Below are 22,484 nucleotides of genomic sequence, written 5' to 3'. Positions count from 1 at the left end.
ACTTTTGCGGCTTTAGTGGTTTGCGACTTGGGGCTGTTTCTTGGCGGCTCGTGGCCGCTTTTTAGCGCGTTCTCAGCGTATTTTTCAGTCCGCAGGTTCCTCCCGGTGCCTGGCGAGCGTTTTTAGGTGACTTTGGGCAACCTCGCGACTCGGCGGCGTCGCCGGAGCCTCTCGGCGGGGGTGCCCCGATCGCGGCGCGGGGCGGAGGAGGAGCGGCGGGCGGGGAAGGGCCGGCACAGGGGGAGAGAGGGAGGGAGGGAAGCGGGCAAGGAGGGAGGAGCGGCCGCGGTAGCCCGAGGAGTCCGGGGCAGCGCTCGGCGGACGCCGATGGGCATCGGGCGGCCGCGCTGGGCAGCGGGAGCCCGGCGCTGAGAGCGGGGCCCGGACGGGGCTCGGGGGTCGCGGCGGGGCCGCCCGGGCCGGGGCGATGCCCCCCTGCAGCCGCAGGGACTGAGCCGGGGCCGGCCCGTGCATGGCCCAGCCATGGAGGTGGTGGACGAGACGGAGGCTCTGCAGCGCTTCTTTGAAGGTAACGGGGGCAGCGCCGTCGCACAGGGCCGGCCCGTTCCGGGATCGGCCGTGGAATGGGCTGGGAGGGAAGGGAGCCTCAGGCTCATCCAGTGCCACCCCCTGCCCTGGGCACGGACACCTCCCCTAGCCCAGGGTGCTCCCAGCCTCGGCCAGCCTGGCCTTGGGCACTGCCAGGGATGGGGCAGCCACAGCTTCCCTGGGAAACCCGTCCCGGGGCCTCGGCACCCTCACAGGGAGGAATTCCTTCCCAACATCCCGGCTAACCCTGTTCTCTGGCGGTGGGAAGCCATTCCCCCTTGTCCTGTCACTCCAGGCCCTCTGTCAAAGTCCCTCTCCAGCTCTCCTGAAGTCCCTTTAGGCACTGGAAGGGGCCCCAAGGGTCTCTCTGGAGCTTTCCCTTCTCCAGGTTAAACAATCCCAGCTCTCCAGCCTGGCTCCACACCATCCTGGAATGGCACAGATCCCTATCCAGGGGCAGCTGTGCATCCTCCAGTGCACACTGTGGGTGCCAAGCTGGAAATTCTGGGAATTGTGTTGTGCCATGCCTTAGATTCCCACTGCCAGCCCAGCAAGGACCTTGGAATGTCCCTCACCATCCTTGGAGCAGGCTTGTGGCAGTGGCTCTGGCCTATGGATCCCAGACCTTTTCCGGATCCTTGTGGCCACCGCATGGCTGTGGATCACTCTCCTTCCCAGCAGGGTGGAAAAGTGGCTGGGAAGAGAACTTGGCCTCTGTTGGATGAAATGTGGTTGCTCATGGCTGAACTGGGATGTGTTGGGAGCCTGATCCCATTGTTGTTCCTGCCTCGGCTCCGTGTTCCCTTCCCTGCTCTGCTCTTGTTGGCACGCTCTGCTCTTCCTTGTGGAGAGGCTGGTTCCTTCTCTTTCCCCCTCGTTGCTTTCTTTCCCTCCCTTGTTTTCCAGTGGGTCGCTTGCCAGGCCCAGGTTTGGTTGCCATGGGCTGTGTCCTTTGGGATGAGCCCCTGGCACATGGAGGGAATAATGTGCCCATCCTGGCGAGGCTCCATTGCCCCAGCAGGTGCTGGGGTGTATCCTGATCCATGGGTCAGCTCTGGAGCTGGGATCCCCTTTGGAGCAGTGGGGTTGTGCAGTGAGCCCCCAGAGGCAGCTGGGGCAGGACAGTGGTGTCCATGTGGATTCTTTGGCTGGTAGAAGGATTTATCCTGGAAAGCGGGAACAGAAGATGCTCTTGGGAGCGAGTGGAAGCTCAAGCTGCTTCCTCCTCGCTTCCCCCTCTCCTGGCATCCATGTGACCTCTCAGTGAGGCATCTCTTCTGCAAAGGAAGAAGCACCCCCTGTTAGTTCCAGCCATGATCCCAGATTCCCAGGAGCCCCAGGATTAGCAAGGAAGGGAAGCCTCACCACGAGGGCTCTTATCGGCCGCTCCCAGCCCACGTTCCCTGCAGCCTTCTGGGGCTTCCTTTGGTTTTAGGATTTCACTTGGGCCAAACTCCTAAATCCTCCTCTCCCACTTCCCATCCTGGGGGTGCTGAGCAGCTCCCGGGAGTCTGCAGAGCTCTGGCTCAGCATCCCAGTGTTATTTATGGACCAGCTCTCTGTCTCTTCAGCTGGAGACATGGAATTTCTCCCTTTCCCCAGAGCATCTTTATTACAACACAGAGATTTCTTTCTTTTACTGTTTTCCTGTTCTTTCTGGGTGCTGGGGGTGATCCTGCTCGAGCAAGATGACTCCAAGAGATCCCTGATAACTTCAGCTATCCTGGGATTCTTCCTCTCTGTTTTCCTCCTTTCTTTTTCCTTCCTTTTCTCCACCTTTTTCCTCCTCCTTTCTCCCTTTTTCATCTTCTTTTTTCCCTTTTTTAATCTCCTTCTCCTTCTTTCTTTTTTTCTTCAATCAAAACCATCCTGTCCCTGTAAGAATCCAGAATCAAGGAAACTGCCTGAAGGATATTTTTTGCCTTCAGCTATAAAATCCTTCTTAAAACCTCTCTGAGCCAAATATTCCATGGAGCACAACTTTGTTTGGGCAGCTCAATCCCTTTCCCGCTGTTATTCCAGAGCATATGTCCGACATGGAGCTGGAGGGGGACAAGGGAAGAGAAGAAAGTTTTGCCGCCAGGAATTGCTGCTCAGTTTTTGCCTCTTGTGCCAGGTTTAATTGTTGTGCTCTGAGGAATTCTGAGGCCAGAGTGATCCTCTGGTTTTTTGGGAGTGAAGGTCAGGGCCTTAAATCATGGCATGGAGTTGGATTTACTCTGGAATCTGGCCCTCCTGAGGAATTAATGGTTTTTGGATGTGGTAAACAATAGATCTGTTAGAACTTCATAATTTACAGGAATAAATTAATTATCCAATCACTCCTTTAAAATTTATCACTGAATTCCCATCATCAGGAAATCATTTTCCAACCTATTTTTCACTTGCAGTGAAATATTTTCTTCTTCTTACGGATCATCCCACCCTGAAGGGATTTCTTCCTGCAGGCTGAGAAGTCTGGAATAACTTGGGAATTCTCATTCCTTTGCTTGACTCTGATTTTCCCAGGATCTGAGCCTGCTGTAAGGAATCACAGAAAATTCAGGCAGAATCCCTGAGCCCTTGGTATTTCCCAGTGTCAGACAAGGATTAACCGGGCTCCTCATGGAGATGTTTGGGAGTGGGGGCTGTGCTGGTGGAGCTGGGGAAGAACTGGCGCCTGTGGTCATTCCAAATCCTGGAATTTGGCTGGTCCCATCTGCAGAGCCAGGCTTGTTTTGGAAAGCAAATGTTCCCAAAATCTCAGGTTTGGATGATGCCTCTGGTTTTCTCGGTTGTGAGAGATGGACCTGGATTTTCCTAAGTTTTCCTTGGTGTTTGCTGGGGCAGGATTTCCTTATTTTCCTGGGTATCCTTTGTTTTCCTGGGTATCCTTGTTTTCTTGGATGTCCTTGTTTTCCTGGATATCCTTATTTCCTTGTGTACTTTTGTTTCCTAGGCATCCTTGTTTTCCTGGATATATTTATTTCCATGGATGTCTTTGTTTTCCTGGGTACCCTTTGTTTTCCTGGGTATCCTTGTGTCCCTAGATATCCTTGTTTTCCTGGATATATTTACTTCCATGGATATCCGTGTTTCCCTGGGTATCCTTGTTTTCCCAGATATCCTCGTTTCCCTGGAATGTGGCTGTCTGCTGTTTGAGGGTGAGATCTGAGGCGTGTGAGGATGGAGAAGCAGAAAAGTGATGGGAAGGATCCCAGGCTTTGCTCTGGTATTTGGGATGGACAAGGGAAAAGTTCCTGAGGGAAAAAATGCATTGGGAATAACTTCAGGCTTTCCTGGGATGAAGGTGCTGGGAATGCAGTCCTGCCTTTCCATACTGGGTGTCCTCAAGCTGGGCTTCTCCTGTGCTGGGAAGATTGTTGTTGTCCTCAGGCACATGGTGGAATTTTTGAGGTTGTCCTATGCAGGGCCAGGAGTTGGACTTGGATGATCCTCATGGATCATCCCTTCCCACACAGGCATCTTCCCAAACTCCGTGGTCTGTGTTAGCACAGCTGATCCATGTGTTTGGAGGTGCCCAGGACCATCCTGCAGGCAAAAATCCTGGAGCAGCGAGCATGGGATGCCAGGGGGTTCTGGCAGGGGAGGAAAGGAGATTTCCATGGGTTTGGGAGTGTTCCTGGAGCGTTTGTGTTTGGATTCAAAGGAGAAAGGAGGGAGTTGACAGCGTCTGACCCTTGGCTGGCATCCTGCTCCCAACCTTTCCCTTGCTCCCGCCCGCCCCTGCCTCAGGGAAACGCTTACGCCACGGCTCAGCTATTTGGGATCCCTCTCCCGGCTAATTTATGAGATAAGGGCTCAGGGAAGAATGTACAGCGGGAAGGATGTTCGGAGCAGCGGGGCTGGCGGGGGCTGGGAAGCGGGAGTTCGGGAAAGGAGCAGAGAAAGGAGAGCGAGCGCTGAAGGTTGAGCAGGTTTGGGGTCGAGGTGGAGCTGGGAAAGACAAGAGTTGGTTCAGCAGAAGGGGAAGGTTTCCATGAAGGTTATCCAACAGCTCCACGGGTATTCATGGAGCACAAGTGGCTGGAACACTGGGAATGTTGTCTGTGGAGCAGCCGTGTGTCCGTGCAGGGGTTGCTGGGCTGTGTGTGCACAGGAATTTCTGAGCTCAGAGTGACCAGGAGTGGATGGTTTTGCCTATGGGAACGTTTGGATATATGTGTTCATGGAATCCTGGAATGATTTGGGTGGGAAGGGACCTTAAGGATCATCCAATCCCACATGGGCAGGGACACCTTCCACTATTCCAGGTTGCTCCAAGCCCCAGCCTACCTGGTCTTGGACATTCCAAGGATAGGGCAACCACAGCTTCTCTGGGAAATCCATTCCAGGGCCTCACCACCCTCCCAGGGAAGGATTTCTTCTCAATATCCCATCTAAACCCTCCCTCTGTCATTCACAACTTCTCTGGACAACCTGTTCCCATGTTCCTGGTGTTGGTGGCACCCCTGGTGATTTTGATTGTGGAGCACTTGGTGCCTGTGAGGAGGAAGTGTCGCCCTGCAGAAAGCGGCCTGGAACATTTCCCTCTTTTCCTTGGATAAAGGAGTATAGAATACTGGAGCTGAGGCAGTGAGGTGACCCCAGGACAGCTGAGATTGCCCCTTGTCCCCCGTGCTGGGCCATAAGGGGGATTTGGTGGTAGTGGTGGTGGGAATGAGTGGAGAAGGAATTCGCTGGTCAGACTCCTGCTAGTGTAAAGCAGCACATCCATGAGAATCCAGAGACTGCTGTTGCTTTGAGAAAAATTGGGAGCAGAAAGGGCAGGAGGACAGTGGAACCTGGGGGATCTGTCCTGGTGTCCCGTGATTTAGTTTCCCGGGCTTGACGTAGAAATGCAACTACACAGATCAGAACATCACTTTTCATGGAATGCCTTAAAAAAATGGCTCTTTTGGGGCTTCCTGCTTGTCACCCTCTGCCTGCCCCCAAATCCATCCCCGAGGCTTGATGCTGGAGAGAGCTTTTCCCACACGGAGCTGCTGCGGCAGGGGGAGAACACCTTGGAAAAGCCCAGCGTGATCCCAGCCCGGGGGGAGCTCCTGGCTGGGGGATGAGGTGACAGTCACTGCGGGGCCTGGCTGGCGCTGGGGAAGGTAAGAGGCTTTGCCCGGAGTTCTCTGGGAGCCGGGAGCCAGCCCGTGCCGGAGTGGGCGCGGGGCAGCTGGTACAGCACTAACACATGACCGTCCCTGCGGGTAATCCCCTGGCCGTCCCAAATCCCAGCGCGGAGCAGCGGCCGCCCGGCTGCCTCCCCAGCCCTCCCACTCTTCCCGGAGGGAATAGAAAAACCAGCAGGCAGCAGCTGCCCCGGGAGCTGGAGGAGCTGAGCTCAGGGAATAATGACACAGGGAGGGAGCAGGGATACGGCGGGAGCTTGACGTCGGCTCTCAGCATGCTCAGGATGCGCTGGATCCGAGCAGGTAACGGCACAGACCTCCCAGCCCTTCCGTGGCTTGCCTTGCTCTCCCCTCTGCCTCTCCATCTCTCTTCCCAATGGGATTGTTCCCTGGTTCTCCTCTCTCTTCCCTCTGTTTGAAGCTTCCCTGCCTGCCCTGCTTAGTCAGCCCTCAACAGGAGCGGGTGACATGAGGATGCTGCTGAGTCCAGCTCAATCCCAGGGCCTGAGCAGAGCAGGGAAGAGACAAAAACATTCCCTTGAGCTCATCACCACACTCAGCTGGCATTCTGGACACTGGGGGACAGCTGCCACATCCATCCCAACAGGAGATTCCTGGAGTCTCTTCAGCCAAAGGACTCGTCCTCATCCACTCCTCAGGGAAGGCTGGTGCCAAACGCCGCCACTGCTGGCATGGTCTTGTGATGGTTTTGCTGGTGCTCCTCCCTCCCATTTCCTCGAAACTCCTTTATCCTGGACCCTAAAACTCCTTAATCCTGGGAAATGGGTAAGAGACGTCCAGGTGGAGTAAGGCCAGAGAGCTGTTCATGAGAGGGTGGATCTGCAAAGCCTGATAAAGGACAGGCTGGCATTTGGAAAGGTGATGTCAGCACGAGGCTCCATGAGGAGGAACTTTGCCCGTGTCCTGGGTAATGCCCCTTCCATAGGCTGCTGCCCTGGGAGCAATGCCCGGGCACAGACAGGGAGAAGCTTCAGGAAGAGGTGGCACTTGGGGCAGGTTGGAAGGAGTCATGCTGGGGGTGTGACCAGCATGGAAACGGTGACACAGAGATCTGGCTGAGCCCGTGCGTGGGATGGGGCGTGGAAGGGCTGCTGCATGCAGGGAGATGGGAAAGGAATCCTGGTCAAGGAGGAGCCGTGGGATGACAGACGGATGGACAGGTTTCCCTCTGCTTCCTCACCCTTATCAGGGAGAGCCCTTCCAGGACAGTCAGGAGTCATCCCAGCTGCCAGAAAGAGGGAATTACATGGCTCCTGGGCATGGTTATTTCGAGGAAGAGAGATGGGATCCTGCTCTGCTTTCCCTCTTCTGGATAAGGGCCTTGTGGATTCCTCCTGGTGGGAGTGGCTGGAGTGTTCTGGTGGTGAGGGTGGTGGAACAGGGTGCCCAGAGAAGCTTTGGCTGCCCCATCCCTGGAAGTGTCCAAGGCCGGGTTGGATGGGGCTTGGAGCAGCCTGAGGTACTGGAAGGTGTCCCTGCCCATGGCAGAGAGTGGATTATCCTTACAGTTGCTTCCAACTCAAGCCATGCCAGGACTCCATGATCTGGAGCTGGGAGCTGTGCTGGGAAGGTGCAGGTGAACCCATGGGCACTTCCCAGCCCATGCCTTGGATCCCTCTGGTGTATCCCAGCCTGAGGATGGCGTTGCTCTGGCACAGCTTTGCCGCCCTTGCCGGGGAACCCTCCTGCCTCTTCCCAGTGCTGTTGCTGACTGGACTTTGCACTCTCCGATAAGAATCCCGGGACACTGAATGTGCCTGAGGAATGATTAACCAGCATGTGCCGTGCCAGAGGACAAGGGAGCAGCTGTGGCTGGAGACACAAACAGGAACAGTCTCGTGGCTTTTGGGGCCGAGCCGGTGCGTTCTGGGTGCCCATCCCGTGCTCCAGCGTCATTCAGGAGGGACAGCCATCAACATGGGGCATTTCAGAGGGATACGAGGACTAGGGATGGACAGACAGTGGCAGAGAGCCAGGGAGGTGTCCTGCTGCTGTGGAGGGTAAATGGGAACTCTGAAAAGTGGAGGGTGGATTGATCCCTGGAAGTGCCCAAGGCCAGGTTGGACAGGGCTTGGAGCAGCCTGGGCTAGTGCAGGGTGTCCCTGCCCATGACAGGGAATGGAACTTGAATGAGGTTTAAGGTCCCATCCAACCCAAACTACTCCAGGATTCTATGATTGGATACCACACTTGGCTATCCGGTGGCTCTCACTTTTATTTTCATGGATATATCCTTTTATTCCAACTGACTGCCATGCTTGGCATGCCCTTGCTTATCCAACAGACCGTTCCTTCTCCCCGTTCTTCCTGCACAGCAGGGCATGTAATCATGGAATGCTATGGGTTGGAAGGGACATTAAAAATCATCCAGTTCCACCCCCATCCGTGGCATTTTCTCCCTGATTTGGTGGCTGATGTGGCCAGCCCAGGATCCCACACTCCAGGCTGGCTTCCAGCGGCACCTGGGGTGTGTTCAAGGCACATTTGAAGGAAAGGCCTCCTTCCCTTCCCGAGGGAAAATGTAACATGACACTCAGGGTCCACCACTTATCTCACTGAACTTTGGCTGCTTTTAGAGCTTTCCCTCTACTCCAAACAGAGAGAGGGAAAGGTGGGAAGAGTGGCCAGGCCTGGCTGCAAATGGAGTGGACAGAATTCTTGGGGAATTCCTTGTCCACAAATGTTCCCAAGTGCGAACGCTTGTGTATTTCCCTGGGTTTTGTGGTGGTGGGGAGGAGAACTGGCTGGAAAAGCCAAGGATAGAGTTTTAAACGGCCTCAGAGTGCTTGGATCCAGCCTGGGTGTAAAAACCAGGCATTAAAGGGATTTTTTCTGGGGTTGATTTGATTTTCCCTGTTTTTTTTTTAACATGGAGTCTTTGGTATCACCCCAACTTTGCTATGGAGTGGCAATTGTTCTGGTTTTCCTACCCAAGTAGTTTAGGGAAGGAGACAGTGCAGAGGTTGTGGGGTGGGCATGGAACAGGATTTTTTGAAGACTCAGGTGTGATATCCAAGGAACTGGAGGTTTCATTCATTGATTTATAGAATCCTGAAATGGTTTAGTTTGGAAGGGACCTTAAATCCCATCTTGTTTCATGGGCAGGGACACCTTCCACTATCCCAGGTTACTCCAAGCCCAGTCCAACCTGGCCTTGAACACTTCCAGAGGTTGGGGCATCCACATAATTTATGACTTTTAATCCTGAATGCCGATTGCTCAAAATCCACATAAACAGGAAAGCAAACATCTTATCAGCCTGCTGGATCTTGGCTTATCTCCTGTGTTATGACTAGCCAGGGTTTATGGACATTGATTTGTGGAAGCATTAAAAAGGATGCTTTGACTTTATTGGGAATGAAACACCTGCTTAAGTAAAGGAAAACTTGGAAAACAGAGTTTTATAAGGGCCATCAAACCTTTTTACAGTTGGCTGCTTGCTGATAATGCGGTCAGTGCCCCTCTCCTGAACAGGCATGGGGTTTTCCCAGATGAGATCCCATCTATCCCAAAATCCCAGGAGTTCTGGGCAGGGGGAAATCCTACCTGTCCATGTCCCCTCTGTTCTGTCTTGTTTTAATTCAGGTTTTGGGAAGGGGTATTGGAATGGAGAGGTTGATCTGTAGGGAAGGCCAAGCCTGGATTGGACAGGGCTTGGAGTAACCTGGATGAGTGGGAAGCATCCCTGTCCATGGAAAAGGTGGCACTGGATGATCCTTAAGGTCCCTTCCAACCCAAGACATACTGGGTGATAAATATTCCAAAATTCACCTCATGGTGTTGAGGAGCCAGAGGGATACAGGGAACAGCCCTGTGGGGGCCTGCAGGCTGGGAACAGCTTTCACAGCCCAGGATGAGGAGTTTGGATGCTGGAAGTTGTGCTGGTGTTCTCGGAAAGAGGAGCTGGACAAACTCAACCCAGTCCAGCAGGATGGGCTGTGGAATGTCAAGGCAGGGACTTTTCCTACTTCCTGGTTTTTAAACAGATGTAGTGTGGCTCTGGACATCCAGTGGGCAGCTGTGGATGCAACAGGTCAGGAATGATCACTGAGAGGGATTTTTGCAGGATTTCCAACCACTAAAAGGTCAGATTTAAGTAGGAAAACCCTGCAGGATCACGAAGTCGAACCATTCCCCATTCTCATGTTGTTAAGGTGTTTTTCCCTCATTGCCAGTTGTGTTGCAGCAGGGATTAGCTCTGGAGGTTTTTCCCCATTGCCACAGAGAGTTTATCCATGAGTTTGGGGTCACCATCCCTGTTTTGCCAGGAGAAAGGGGCTTTGCCACCTCTTCCTTTCTTGTATCCATATAATCCCTTGCAGAGGCGACTGAACAGAAACAAGAGGCCTGGAATCTTGGGAGTTTCTTTTGCTCCATATGAGCAGAGGTCATGGAATTGTGGAGCCATTTAGGTTGGAAAAGCCTCCTGGGATCATCCAGTCCAACCATTCCCCTGGTGTTGCACTACCAAGGCCACCACTATCCCACATCCCCAAGTGCCACATCCACACAGATTTTAAAATCCCTCCAGGGATGGGAACTCCAGCACTGGAGCCTGTTCCGATGCTTTACAACCCTTTCCATAAGGGAATTTTCCCTAATATCCAACCTAAACCTCCCCTCATGCCATTTGAAGCCATTTCCTTTTGTCCTGTTCCACGTTCCTTGGGAGCAGAGCCTGACCCTCACCTGGCTCCCTGTCAGGGAGTTGAGGAGACCAAGAAGGTCCCCTTGGAATGTTTTTGACCCCGGTCCCTACCAGGGGGTCTCTGCCTGGGAAATCCTTGTGCCTGGTTAATTTGGACACAACTCATTCCCACCCATTCCCAAACAACCTCCTGGTCCTCTCCTCCCCATGGCACATCCCCAAGCATCGTGCCAGGAGTCTTCCCTCTGGATTTGGGGCTCTCCAGCCAGCCCAGTGCTTTGAAGTGATCCTGGGAACACCCAGGGAGCTCACGGGATGGATGGGATCCAAGCAGCACGTTTGGTATCTCGGCTGTATTGTCTGGGAAGTGTTTGCTAAATCCCTGGAGCAGGAAATATGTTCCAGGATGGCTCAGAAAAGGCAAACAAGGGGGTTTTTTTTAAAAAAAAAAAAGAAACCTCAGTTCCCTGTGAAAAGTGGGTGTGGGAATAGCCAGCATGGTAGTAATCCCTAGGGAATTTTGGGGTTTCAGTAGTGAGTTCAATTGTGTAGAATCCTGTAATGGTTTGGTTTGGAAGGGACCTTAAAGACCATCCAATTCCACCCCCTGCCATGGAATCATGGAGACAGAAATGACAGCCCTGGACCTGTCTCACTTCTATTGGTCATGCTAGATCCTGGGGAAAGCGGGGATCCTCCTTGGGAGCTTTGTGCCATGTGGCTGGGGAAGGGTTTTGACAGCCCTTGTGATGATTTTCTTGGGAGACAACTCCGGAGCAAACGTCCCAGCTGTGTGAGCAGCAGGAAAACCCTGGCGACCCGACGCTCCTCCTTGTGAAAGATCCGTGGTGGTTGCACAGATCTTGGGGTGGCCCTTCCCGAGCCCTGGAAAATGTCCCATCTAGATAAATGGGTCTGCTTTTTCCTCCCAGCCTGCTCTGGAGATTGTCCAGCCTGGACAGACCTTGGTGCCTCCCAGTTGGAAGGGAGGGGATGATGTGTTCAATCTGGACACGGTGTTCCCGGCGATGCTTGGCTGCCTCTGCTCCTGTATCCTGGTGCTGTTCTGTTCTTAATCTCCCTCCCTAAGGATTGTTTTGTGCTGTAGGGGTTTCCAGGAGAGGCAGCACCTCTCCAAATCCTGAGTTATCCCGAGTTCCCTCTGTGTGTGGTGTGGATGTCTTAGAGTTGGGCTGATGGTGGCTCATCCTGGCTCTCCAGATTCCCTGAGAGCCTTTCCAGAGCCACAGTGTTGCCCTGCAGCGAGGTCAGTGTCCAGGGACTGCATCCCTGGGTTCTTTGCTTGGAGCTAGGAGAGCAGCAGGATCACAGCTCAGGATCTGCCATCAACTTTGTCAACTCCTTGTGGTTCCCTGAGTGTTCCCTCTCCTGGTCATTGCCAACATGGGAAACTCTGGGCAGGTGGATCAAGTCTCTTCTTGGTACTGGTATGTAGCTGCTAATTATATTATTAATTTTTTATCCATTCTGGCAATAATTCTTCTGAGGGAATGGTTTGGGATATGGATATGAACCTTCACCACCACAGCAGTGTCCAGGAGCTCATCCACATCATGTTATCCTATGGAAAATGTCCCTCCTGTCCCCCCAAAGCTGCAGTCTGGATAAAACAAGGCCAGGTGAGGCACCTCAGCAACGGGGATCCTCAGGAGCTTTTCCCCATCCCTGTTGTCCCCAGGGATGAGGCCCCAGCCTCGTGCAGCCAGATGAAGTGGCCTCCTGCGGTCCTGTTGTCCCTGCTCCAACACCCTCGTCCCGGGAAGGGAGATAAAGGCGTTGTCTCCAAACAAACAGGGCAATGTGCCCCCCTGGGCAGGCACCTTGGAGCCTCCCAAATGGAGCCGCTGTTCCTGCCCTCGGAGAGCATGAATGGACAAGCGCGGCATTGACGGCCGCGGGGACAGGGACAAACGCGCCTCTGTGTCCCTCCTCACACCTTCCCCTCCTCCTCCTCGGCCCCCGTTCTCCCAGGACAATGGCTCCATCCATGCCAAGGTTCACAGCTGGCAAGGGCGGGGGAAAGGCCAGGACAAGGGTGGGGAGCTGCCAGGAGAAAGGGATGCAGGAGGGAGGACGGCTTTGGTGAGGGGAGATGAGGGGAAATTCCAGGAGGGTTGGAGGAGAGAAGGTGCTCAGAGGGAGGGCTCAGGGATGTTTGGGAGGGAGGATCATCCTTTCTGCCTCCTATTCCTGCAGTTCCCCAAGGAACATGCCCATGGCCTGCCATGGCAGAGCAGGATCATTTCCTCACACTTCCTGTGCTTTGGGATGTCTCCCACCAGCACTTTCTCTTCTTGAGAATGGGGAATGGAGGGTGTTATCTCCTTATCCCTGAGTCTGGGGTGTTTCCCAGGGCCATGTCCACCTCATCCAAAAGTGCTTTTTTTCAAGTAGATTAATCTGTGGATGTAAGCTAAGGAGTTATGGGGTTATGTAGGAGCAGAGAGAGCTTTCCGGGGAACAGAGAGATGCTGCTGCCTCTGGACACTGGGTATTTAGGGAATCCTGGAATGCTTTGGGTTGGAAAGCACCTGAAAGATCATCCAGTTCCAACCCCCTGCCATGGATTTGCTTGTACTTCCCACCAGGCCAGTTAATTATTCTTTCCTCTGGAGCTGGCTCACTGTTACCCAGCTTGTTGCTCCTGAGTCTTTCCTGTAAATCTCTTTTCTCCCTCAGCCTGAGGATTTGGCTAAATCCCACTGTCCTGTATCCCTATCCCTGATCACTGCTTTCTCTGCACCCTGCCCTGTCTGGCATGGGATAGTTTCTCTAGGAATGCAGAGGGGTTGAATTTGGGATATTGGCTGGGAGCTCACCAAGAACTACCAGGAAGGAGAGGGTCAGGTACTGGGAACAATCCCGGCCCCTCCATGTAGAAGGTTTGGTGGAATGTGTCTGTTCCCAACCCGTATCCATTGCTCTGTTGATTAGTTCATTTAAATTCCATGACAACCAAATTCTCACAAACCCCCAAATCCTTATCTCTCAGTTTGGTGTTTTCCTTGGGATCTTATCCCACAGATCCCAGAGCTCATCCTTGGCTGTGTTTTTGCTGTGGAATTAGCTGGAATTTGGACCTTGTGTTTTTTTGTCTGGTATGAGCAGGGATGCAGGAGCTGCCCCTTTGCTTTGGAAGGGCAGGGCTGTCCTTGGGGATGGGCTGGCTGGGGAATGTCCCCAGTATGGGATCCTCAGCATTGCCTGGGACAGTCCCACCTTCTGTGACGGGAAGGGACACGGGCTGGGTTGGGATGTGTAGGGATGCATCCCAAAGGTATCCTAATCCAAAAGAAACTGCTCAAGGGTGATGTTCCTGGGGGGAGCCAAGGATGACAGTAATGGGATGAAGAGGGGCTGTGGATCAGAGATAAGGCCTGGGATCCCCTGGAAGTGCCTTGGACAGCCAGGACTTTGCTCTGGGGTGGTCTTTGGGGAGCTGTGGGAGCACTGGCTCCGTGTCCTGCTCCGGTTACAGGAGCCCCCTTTGGGGGCTGGTTATCATCCCAGTCAGGTAATAAAGAGCATTAATTAAGCAGGAATGCCGGGCTGGGATCCAGGAGGAGCCAGGGGCTCCTCCAGGGTCACCAGAAAGGATGGAAGCAGCCCAGGGTTGGGCACGTGTGGCAATAGGGGCGTGATCCTGTTGTTCCTTATGGAAGCAGCCTAGTCCAGGTGTGCATCCCAAGTCTCTGGGTTTGCTGAGGTGGCAGGCACGGGAGGGATGCTATTCCCAGCTGGAGCAGTTCCTCCCTGCGTGGCAGAGCCGTCCAGGACGGGAAGAAGCTCCGAAGCCAAGCGCTGGCCGCGCGGCTGCCCGGGCTTAGGCGGTGTTTGGTTTGTTTGCCACGGCGCGGATTCCTGGTGCTCGGGGCCAGGCCAGCAGCCAATCCTCCCGAGCCGAAGGATAAACACGGCAGGAGGGAGAAGGGGGTGAGGAGCGGCGCGGGGCCCCGGGAATGTGCCGATGCTGCAGCCTGGCCCCAGGATTGCACAACCCAGCCCTGGTGCACCGACACAGGCGTGATGAGCCCGGGGAGTGCCGGGGCTCTGTGCCTCGCCAAGCTCCGGCGCTGCTGTGGCATCCCAGGTCATTCCTGCTGGAGCTTCGTGCTCTGTGTCCTGCCCATCTATCCATCTATCCCACCTATCTAGATGCTCCATTAGGAGAGGGACCACATGGAACCAGAAGCTCCTGGGGTTTCCCAATCCTATTCCACCGTGCATTGGTTTGGGTATTTTATCACCTCCCAGGCTGTTCCACACCTCATTTTTCCCTGAAAATTCTCTGGTACAATGGCACTGGGAAGCGCTGGGCTTGGCACAGCGTCTTCTGCTGCTCTTTCTCCTCCTCTTCCTCCCCAGTGTCCCCCCACTCCTAGCTGATGTTCCCCAGCCCCTGCAGAGTGCTGACCTCGTCGTCATCTCCAGCTTCCCACATCTGGTTCGTGTTAGCGCATCCCGGGATGAAGTTCTCCAGCTCTCTCCCTTCCTCCCACCCCCAGGTGACCCAGGCAGGATTAGAGGTGATTTGAAGACAGGCAACAGAGTAGGAATTGAAGAAGGAGGGGGGACTGTTATAAATAGAAATTCCATAAACTTCTCAGCCTATCACTCCAGGAAAATTCCGGGTTAAATCCCTCAGACCTGTAAATATGACAGTTCACAGAGGCCAGGCTCTGTTAACTCTTTCCAAGCCCTATGGCCCCGTGCCCATCTCTGGGAGCACCCAAAACTGGGACAAGGAGCTGGGAAGGTGCCACCAGGAGGGATGAGCCGGTTGGGGCAGGGAGGAGGTGGCAGGGGGGTGGGAAGCACCTCTGTTGGGATGTGGAGCGTGTTTGGAGGTTTGGGGAAGGCAGAGAAAACCAGTCCAAACATTGGGATTCCTGACATTCTCACACGTCCGGGGGCCTCAGCCCGCCCGGCTCCGCTCACGAGGAGGGTGCTGAGGGTTTTAACTTCTTGTTCTTCAGGCAGAGGTTGGGGTTTTTGGGATTGCCATGGCTCTTATCCCAGAGAAGGGTTGGAAAGTGGAGCCGTGACATGGTGGGAGAGCAGGGTGGCAATGCCAGGGATGGGAGGAGGATGGGATGTAGGGACCTGGCAGGTTTGGGATGGGTGAGCTCAGTGCTTTCCTTTGCTCCTCCATCTTTCTTTGGTGGGATGAGATGTGGGAGCCTGTCCCATGCAGAGCCATGTGGGTGTTGAGCTCCCCTCCTCGGTGGCTTCCCACTAATCCCCACTTGGGAGGGGGAGGGAATGCCGGTGCCATTGGGATCTCGTGACTATGGAGCAGTATTAGCTTTTAATTAATCACCTAAGCTGGCTTTGGTCAGAGCCCGGCTGCATGGAAGCTCTGGGCGGTGGGACATTCCTTGTCCCTGCCCTGATATCCCTGGATTTGTGCAAATCCCACTGTCCTGGAGCAGAGGAAGGTCTTTGATTTCTGGTGGGCAGCCCCAACTCGCCCCCAGCCCTGGCACACTTCTCACGTCACCGGGCTTTTCTCACCTCCCCAAGGTGACTTCAAGGAAGCAAAGGAATCCTGAAATGGTTTGAGTTGGAAGGACTGTGAAGCTCATCCAATACCACCTTGCCATGGGCAGGGACACCTTCCAGTGTGTTGCTCCAAGTCCCATCCAGCCTGGCCTGGAACACTTCCAGGGATGGGGCAGCCACAGCTTCTCTGAGCACCCTGTGCCAGGGCCTCAGCACTCTCAGAAAATTGGGAAACGCAGCATCCTGCTGTCTATAGAGGGCTTCTCATCCTGGAGGGTTCCTGGGCTCCTCTCCCACCACGGAGGAGCTCCTGGAGTTTGGAGGTGTGAGGGAAACCTGCTGGGGTTGGACTTTTCTTGGACAGGCTGAGTCACAAAAATTGGCCAAGTGCTCTTTTTGCTGCTTTGATCGTGGATCCCAGTGCCGGAACTTGGGATGAAGACAAGTTTCCTGATGGCCTTTGGGGTGGGTGTTTGCCACGGGCATGCTGTGATTTATAGCCTGGGGGTTTTTTTGGCTAAGAGGGAGGCAACGGAGCACAGGGAGGGTTCCCACCCTCCTGGAGTGCTGATCCCTGGCAGGAGGTTTCGGGAATTTTACGGGATGACAGTGAGGGTTTGAAGAGGTGCCTTGGGAGATGTGTTTATGGTGAAGTGTTGGGAGTGGGCTATGGCAGAGATCCTTAGGGATGAGCAAGGGACACATGGATGGCCATCAGTGAGCTCCCATAACTCCAAGGACAAGAGGGTGGAGTTACCACATCCCGGGAACTTCAGGATAGGATGCGGCTGTCACAGTGGAGGGACAGAAGCAAACCCTGTGCTCCCTTGGGATCTGCAACTCCATATGGGATATGATGGAGATCCCGGAGGCTGTGCCTGCTCCATCCTCTCCTCACCTCAGTGCTCACCTGGAAGCAGCATTGTGTGTCTCTGCTCCAGATGTTCACATCCTGCTCCTGTGTTCACATGCAAGAGCACCCTCACCGTGTCCCCAGGTCCCTGGGCTCTGCCACGGAGATGTCCCAGAAACGAACGGTTCCCTGGGATTTTCCCCCCCTCCAGCCAAGGTTTGTGAGGCAGAGCTCCCTGTATCCACACACACCCTGTCCGCTTGGCAGAATTCCTAGCTGGATTTATTTCTGCCGATTTGCCTGTCTTGGTATGAAAGGGATTTGCAGAGGGAGGGCTGCAATTGGCCGGGGTGGGCTGGAGCCCCCCGGGCCGGCCCTTGCGGATCAGCAAGTGACCTTTCCCGGGAAGCTGGGGGATCCAGGCGGGCAGGGGCTTCTCTTGGGCTTTCACGTGGGGTCTTTCAGGATGGTCTTTCACTGAGTTCCTTATCAGAGCAGGAGGAGTTGGATCTTCTCTTCCACTTTCTTGGCAGTGCCTTTGGCGCAGCGGTCTGGCTCTGGCCCCGGCGGCCTCCGGACTCCCACTTGGGAGAGACAGATAAAGGAAGGATTTTCTGTCAACAAAACCCTGCCCAGCTTCCCTGGAACAGGGCAGGGAGGGGAGGAGGAGCCCTCTGGAGAAAGGACAGGGAAATCCACAGCCTGCCCATGGGGCAGAGAAGAGGGAGGAAGGTCGGGGGTTGATCCAGGTTGTGGTGGAGAATTCCAGTGTTCTGCAAAGGGTCCAAAGGGAATCATAGAATGTCTTGAGTTGGAAGGGATCCCAAAGGATCTGGTTCCCAGCATGTGTCTGTGTCCCTGCCCTGGCTTGTCCCACGTGCCCCATCTCCTGGGATGAGGCTTTACACTGGGATGCAGTGGGTATGGACAGCTGGCAGTCCCCAGGGATCTGCTGATCTAGTGAGTCATCCCTGCCCGTGGCAGGGGGGTGGGATGAGATGATCTTTAAGGTCCCTTCCAACCCATTCCATTATTCCACGATTCTCAGATCAGTTCCTTGTCTGTGTAAGGGTCTGGTGGTGTTTCCAAGGCCCTTTCCTGTCCTTCTCCTGGCTCACATTTCCACCTCCTCTCCCCTCCAGGCCACGACATTAATGGAGCTCTGGAACCATCCAACATCGACACCAGCATCCTGGAAGAGTACATCAGCAAGGAAGACTCTCCAGAGATGTAAGTGCTTCCCTTGCTCTGCAGCAGGAACGATGTTCCTTGTGATTTTTTCATGGAGAAATCACAGAATCCTAGAATGGTTTGGGTGGGAAGGAGCCTTTGGGTCAGAAGGGACCTTAAAGCCCATCTCATTCCACCCCTGCCACATGCAGGACACCTTCCACTATTCCAGGTTATTCCAAGCCCTGCCCAGCCTGGAATACTTTCAGGGATGGGGCACCCACAGCTTCTCTGGAAACCTGTTGAGCAGTTTCCAGCCCTGAAATGTGAGGAAGCATTTGGGAATCACCTCTGCCTCCCCAGAGTCTTCCTGGATTTCTCTTTGCTCCTTTATCATTCCCATCTCTTTCTTCTGTCTCTTCCTGGCTTCTAACCTTCAAGTTTTCCCAGTCTTTTTTTTTTCCCTCTCTTTATCCCCTACAAGGGCACCATAAACACTTTTCCTTAATCAGAGCACTGGGAGCTCAGATTAAATCCCCAGGACTGTGCAAGTTTGCAGAAGGGAAGGATCTCCCTGTGTACCCCAACTTTGGGAAGGAGGATAGAGCAGACCTGGAGAGCACCAAGGGAATCTGGGAGCAGTGTGGGAATCTTTGGCATGGCTGGTCTGTAAAGGTGGAGCACAGTGAGCACATCCTGCTGGCTACACAAACCTTGAGGCTGCTGTCCTGGGCACTTCAGAACTTCCTGGGTGGATTTTGGACTCTTCCATCAGTCTCACTGTGCTGTTGCCCTGACGTTGTCCTGTTTTCTCCCTCAGCTGCTTCCCTGAGATCCCTGCTCCCGCCAGCTACACGCACCCCCAGCCCTCCAGCTCCGCCAGCATCCCTGCTCCTCCCAGCAGCTCCATCGGCAGCGTGAGCAATCCCTCTCCCAGCGCTGCCCTCCACCTCCCTGCGGCCGGCAGCCAGCTCCCCATCCGCCATGGGCCCCTCCTGGCCGCTCCCTGCGGAGCCGCCTACGGAGCGCACCTCAACTGCAACAACAACAACGGCATGGTGGTGCCCAAGGGCTTCCTGCCTGGCCACTGCCTGAGCAGCGTGGTGCCTCCAATCAAGTCAGAGCCCAAGGCCTCCTACGCACCTGGGTGAGTGGGAACGGGATGGCGGGATAAGGGTGGCGCTGGGATGGAGGATCCTTCAGGCTGTGGTACCTGCAGGGTCCCACGGAGCTGTGGCAGCGTGGCTCAGTGATAAGTCCTTGGTTTTGGGCGAGTGGAGCTCCTGGAACTTCCCAGAAGGTTTTTCGGGATCATCCCCCACACCATTGTAGAGTATTGGATACCTCTGCTGGACATCTGCAGGTGGGAGAACATTGGAGCAGTTTTTAAGGAGGAGGAGACACAGAATAAACTGAAACAAGACAAAATTCAGTCTCTGGGATGGAACTTGGTCTCTGGGATGTTGCCATGACTATTCCAGAGGATAATTCACTACAGTGGGCAGGGAGATATTCTTCTTATGGCCTGATGTTGTAGATGCTCCACTCCAGAGAAGGAGAAGATGGATCTGAGCTGGATGTGTCCTGTTCAACAAGCTCTGGGGAAGAGGAAGGGCAGGTTCTGAGACTGCTGATGGACCCAGCTGGAGAGTTATTCCCACGAGGAGAAAGGATGTGGTTCGTGCTCTCCAGGATGGAAGGAGGGGTTCAGTAACGTCCCAAGGTGCTGTGCTGTGCTCCAGCCTGGATCTTTAGGTGGTGATGGCCCCAGACAGCCTTCTCCCATGGGATGGATTATGGATGTAAGGACAGTGAGGCCAGGATGGTTCTTCTCCCTCTGCCTTGTGCCCTCTAGTGTTGCCAGCAAGCACAATGCAGAGATTCCCAAATTTGGGAACACTCAGTCAACAGCTTTCACCCTTTGGATGAACTTGGAAAGACATCCCAGAAAGCTGAAAGAAAAAAAATCTGCCTTTCTTTTATTCCCAGACCAGGGAGTTTTCCCTTGCAGTGATCCCAGAAGGATACTTGGAGCTTAGGGGGAATCAAAAGCATGAAGTGATGCCTTGTTATGTCCTTTTCTTCTGGATGCATCTGGAATTCTGCAGGATGTCATGAGTAAGGATCACACCTTGCTGTCAGAGGTGGAGACCTAGTTTGGATGTAGCTGAACTGACTCAGCTTTGATGGCAGCATTCCCTCAGCATCCTAGAATGACTCTTCCCCCTTGTGCCAGGCTTTTCCCAGTGGAGAATCATGGAATATCCTGGAAGGGACACATAAGGATAATGGAGTCCACTTCCTGACCCAGGCATCCCATCCTGTGCTCAGGGACAATGTGGTGGATACCAACAAACCCTTCCCTTGGACAGCCACTACCTCCCAGTGGGAATTCTGCAGTGTCTGCTTTTTCCAGCCTCCTGGATTCCTTGAATTGTGCTGTTCCCTTTTGTTACTGGCCAAGACTTGGCCTGCTGGTGCATAAATCTTGATAAATCCATAGGAAATACAGTATGAACTGAGATCCCACATGGCAAGGAGCCTGGAAATAAGGCTGGGAAGGGAGTGATGGAAAGGTGCTCCAAGGGAAGGTGGAGGATGAGGGAAGCATGGCAAGAGGTTTTTTGGGATCACCTTACCTCAGCCCTCTTCAGCCCCTGCTGTGTGCAACTTCCCATGGAGAATCCAATCAATGGGCCTTGAGCTTCTCTGCTCCTGGAAGATCCTGCATCCTGGTTCCCAGCTGGAATTGTGGGTGCTGTCAGGAGCAGAGTTGGAGCAGTGTGTTCCTGTGCTTTTCCTCCCTTTCCCAAAATTCATTTGCTTTCTTACTGGTTTTCATCTAAGGAACACTGGGATTTGTCTGGGATTATTTCTAATCCATAAAGCTGATGGAATAGGATGGATGAATGGAAAAGAATTCCCTTGGAAAATGAGAACGTGCCATGGTCTCTGTCCCTGCTGTGCCACTACACATGACCTGGTGCTGCCATCCCTAGCCATGGATGTGCTGGAAAAGGCAGCTGGGAGCTCCCGCTTTTTTTTGGATTGTGTTTCACAGCCAGGGCCAAATCCTACTCCTGGTGATGTTGGAATATATCCAGGGGGATACAGCAGGAGCTATGGTGGTGCTCAGGTTTGTACAGGCAAAATCCATTCCATGGACTTCCCAGAGCCTCTCATTTCATAGAATCATGGAATTGTTTGGATGTGAAGGGACTGTAAAGCCCATTCAGTCCCAGCACTTGCCATGGGCAGGGCTATCCTAGGCTGATCCAAACCTTTTCTCTCCTGGCCTGGAACAGCTTCCCGGGATGGGAAGAGACCTCTGTGCATTCCACTTGATCACTGACTGACATTTCCATGGGAAGCACACCTTTCCCTGGGAAGCAGATAAATTTGTTTGGCTTCTTTTCTCTGGAATTCTCACTGTCAGCTCAACAGAACGTCCCTGTTCCCGAGCTCCAGTGGAACCTGTGGCAGTGATGGACACACTCAGGGTGTCTGGGATCTGCTGCAGGTGCACCTGGGATTCCCCTGCCAGATCCTGGAGGGTGCTTGAATCCACCTGGACCTCTTGGTTGTGCTGGAAGCTGGATTAAAGTGACTTTCCCTTCTCTTTTCCCATTGCTCTACAGCACTTTGCCGGACTCTCCCCCGGATTCCGGATCGGAAGCCTACTCCCCTCAGCAGGTGAATGGTAAGTGCTTCAAAAAGGGAAAAGGAGGGGGAAAAATATCCTAATCCAAACCCCAAATCCAGCATCCACCCCCTTTTTATTCCGTGAAAGTGGTTGGCTCTGCAATCTTTATCGGCCGGGAGAAAACAGGCGGCTGCACTACGTGGGGAGATTATCAGTTAGTAAATATCCCTCAGCTTTCGCCCATTGTTCCGCTCCCGGCTCTGGAAAGGGGAGAGGGACCGGCACAGAAGGAGAGCTGGGAGTCCACGGACACGGAATCCGTGGTGGGAATCCAGAATCCACGGGCACTGAATCCGTGGTGGGGATCTGTGGGCGCGGGGACAGCGTGGCAGGGTGGGATGTGGAGCCCGCCATCCCCCTCGTCCTGTCCTCTGCCTCGGGAACACGGAGCGGGAGCGCGTCCCTGACATGGAACCTGGCTCTGGGAGGCAGCCATGAACCCGCCATTCTCCAGTAAGTTCCTTCCCAGCCTTTCCCTCCCCTCCAGCTGATCCCGAGGATCTCCCGCTCCCGCTGAAATGGCACAGGGAGCTGGGACCCCCTCCAGGGTGTCTTCAAGGTGTTCCTGGCTTCCCCCAGGAAAGCCACCCAGGCTGTTTGGTCCCTTTGGTGACCTTCACTGTTCTACCATGGAAAAACTCCTTGGGAAGGAAGGAGGGAAGGTTGTCCCAGTCTCCCTTCCCCCTCGGCAGGAGCACCCTCCGCTTCCCCAGGCTCCAGCCCAGTCCCCACCGGGAACAGCGCCTGCTCCTCTTTTTTTTTTTTTTTTTTTGATGGAAGAGGTCAAGAGTTCTGTTTATCTTGCTAAAAAAAATCCCTGGAATTCCTCCTGGCCCTTCCTTAAATATAACAAAGAGGCCGGGCTGCTCACCATGGGGAGAGCAGCTTTGGAGT

At 54.1% G+C, this 22,484-nt stretch overlaps 1 protein-coding gene across 5 annotated transcripts in view; it reads left to right on the top strand.

Moving 5' to 3' along the window:
* Nucleotides 1–289: 289 nt before the first annotated feature.
* The window catches only part of MYRF (myelin regulatory factor), a 44,322-nt gene continuing 22,127 nt past the window's right edge, over nt 290–22,484 (top strand). For all 5 annotated transcript variants that reach the window (XM_064715352.1, XM_064715349.1, XM_064715351.1 and 2 more), the window contains exons 1-4: nt 290–529; nt 17,860–17,947; nt 18,708–19,034; nt 21,526–21,587. In XM_064715352.1, the coding sequence (XP_064571422.1) occupies nt 484–529; nt 17,860–17,947; nt 18,708–19,034; nt 21,526–21,587 (523 nt within the window). In that variant the 5' untranslated portion in view covers nt 290–483. The remainder of the gene's footprint in view (nt 530–17,859; nt 17,948–18,707; nt 19,035–21,525; nt 21,588–22,484) is intronic.

Source organism: Zonotrichia leucophrys, chromosome 5 (genome assembly GCF_028769735.1).
Source record: "Zonotrichia leucophrys gambelii isolate GWCS_2022_RI chromosome 5, RI_Zleu_2.0, whole genome shotgun sequence".
Taxonomy (NCBI): Eukaryota; Metazoa; Chordata; class Aves; order Passeriformes; family Passerellidae; genus Zonotrichia; species Zonotrichia leucophrys.
This window is presented reverse-complemented; position numbering and strand designations above follow the sequence as displayed.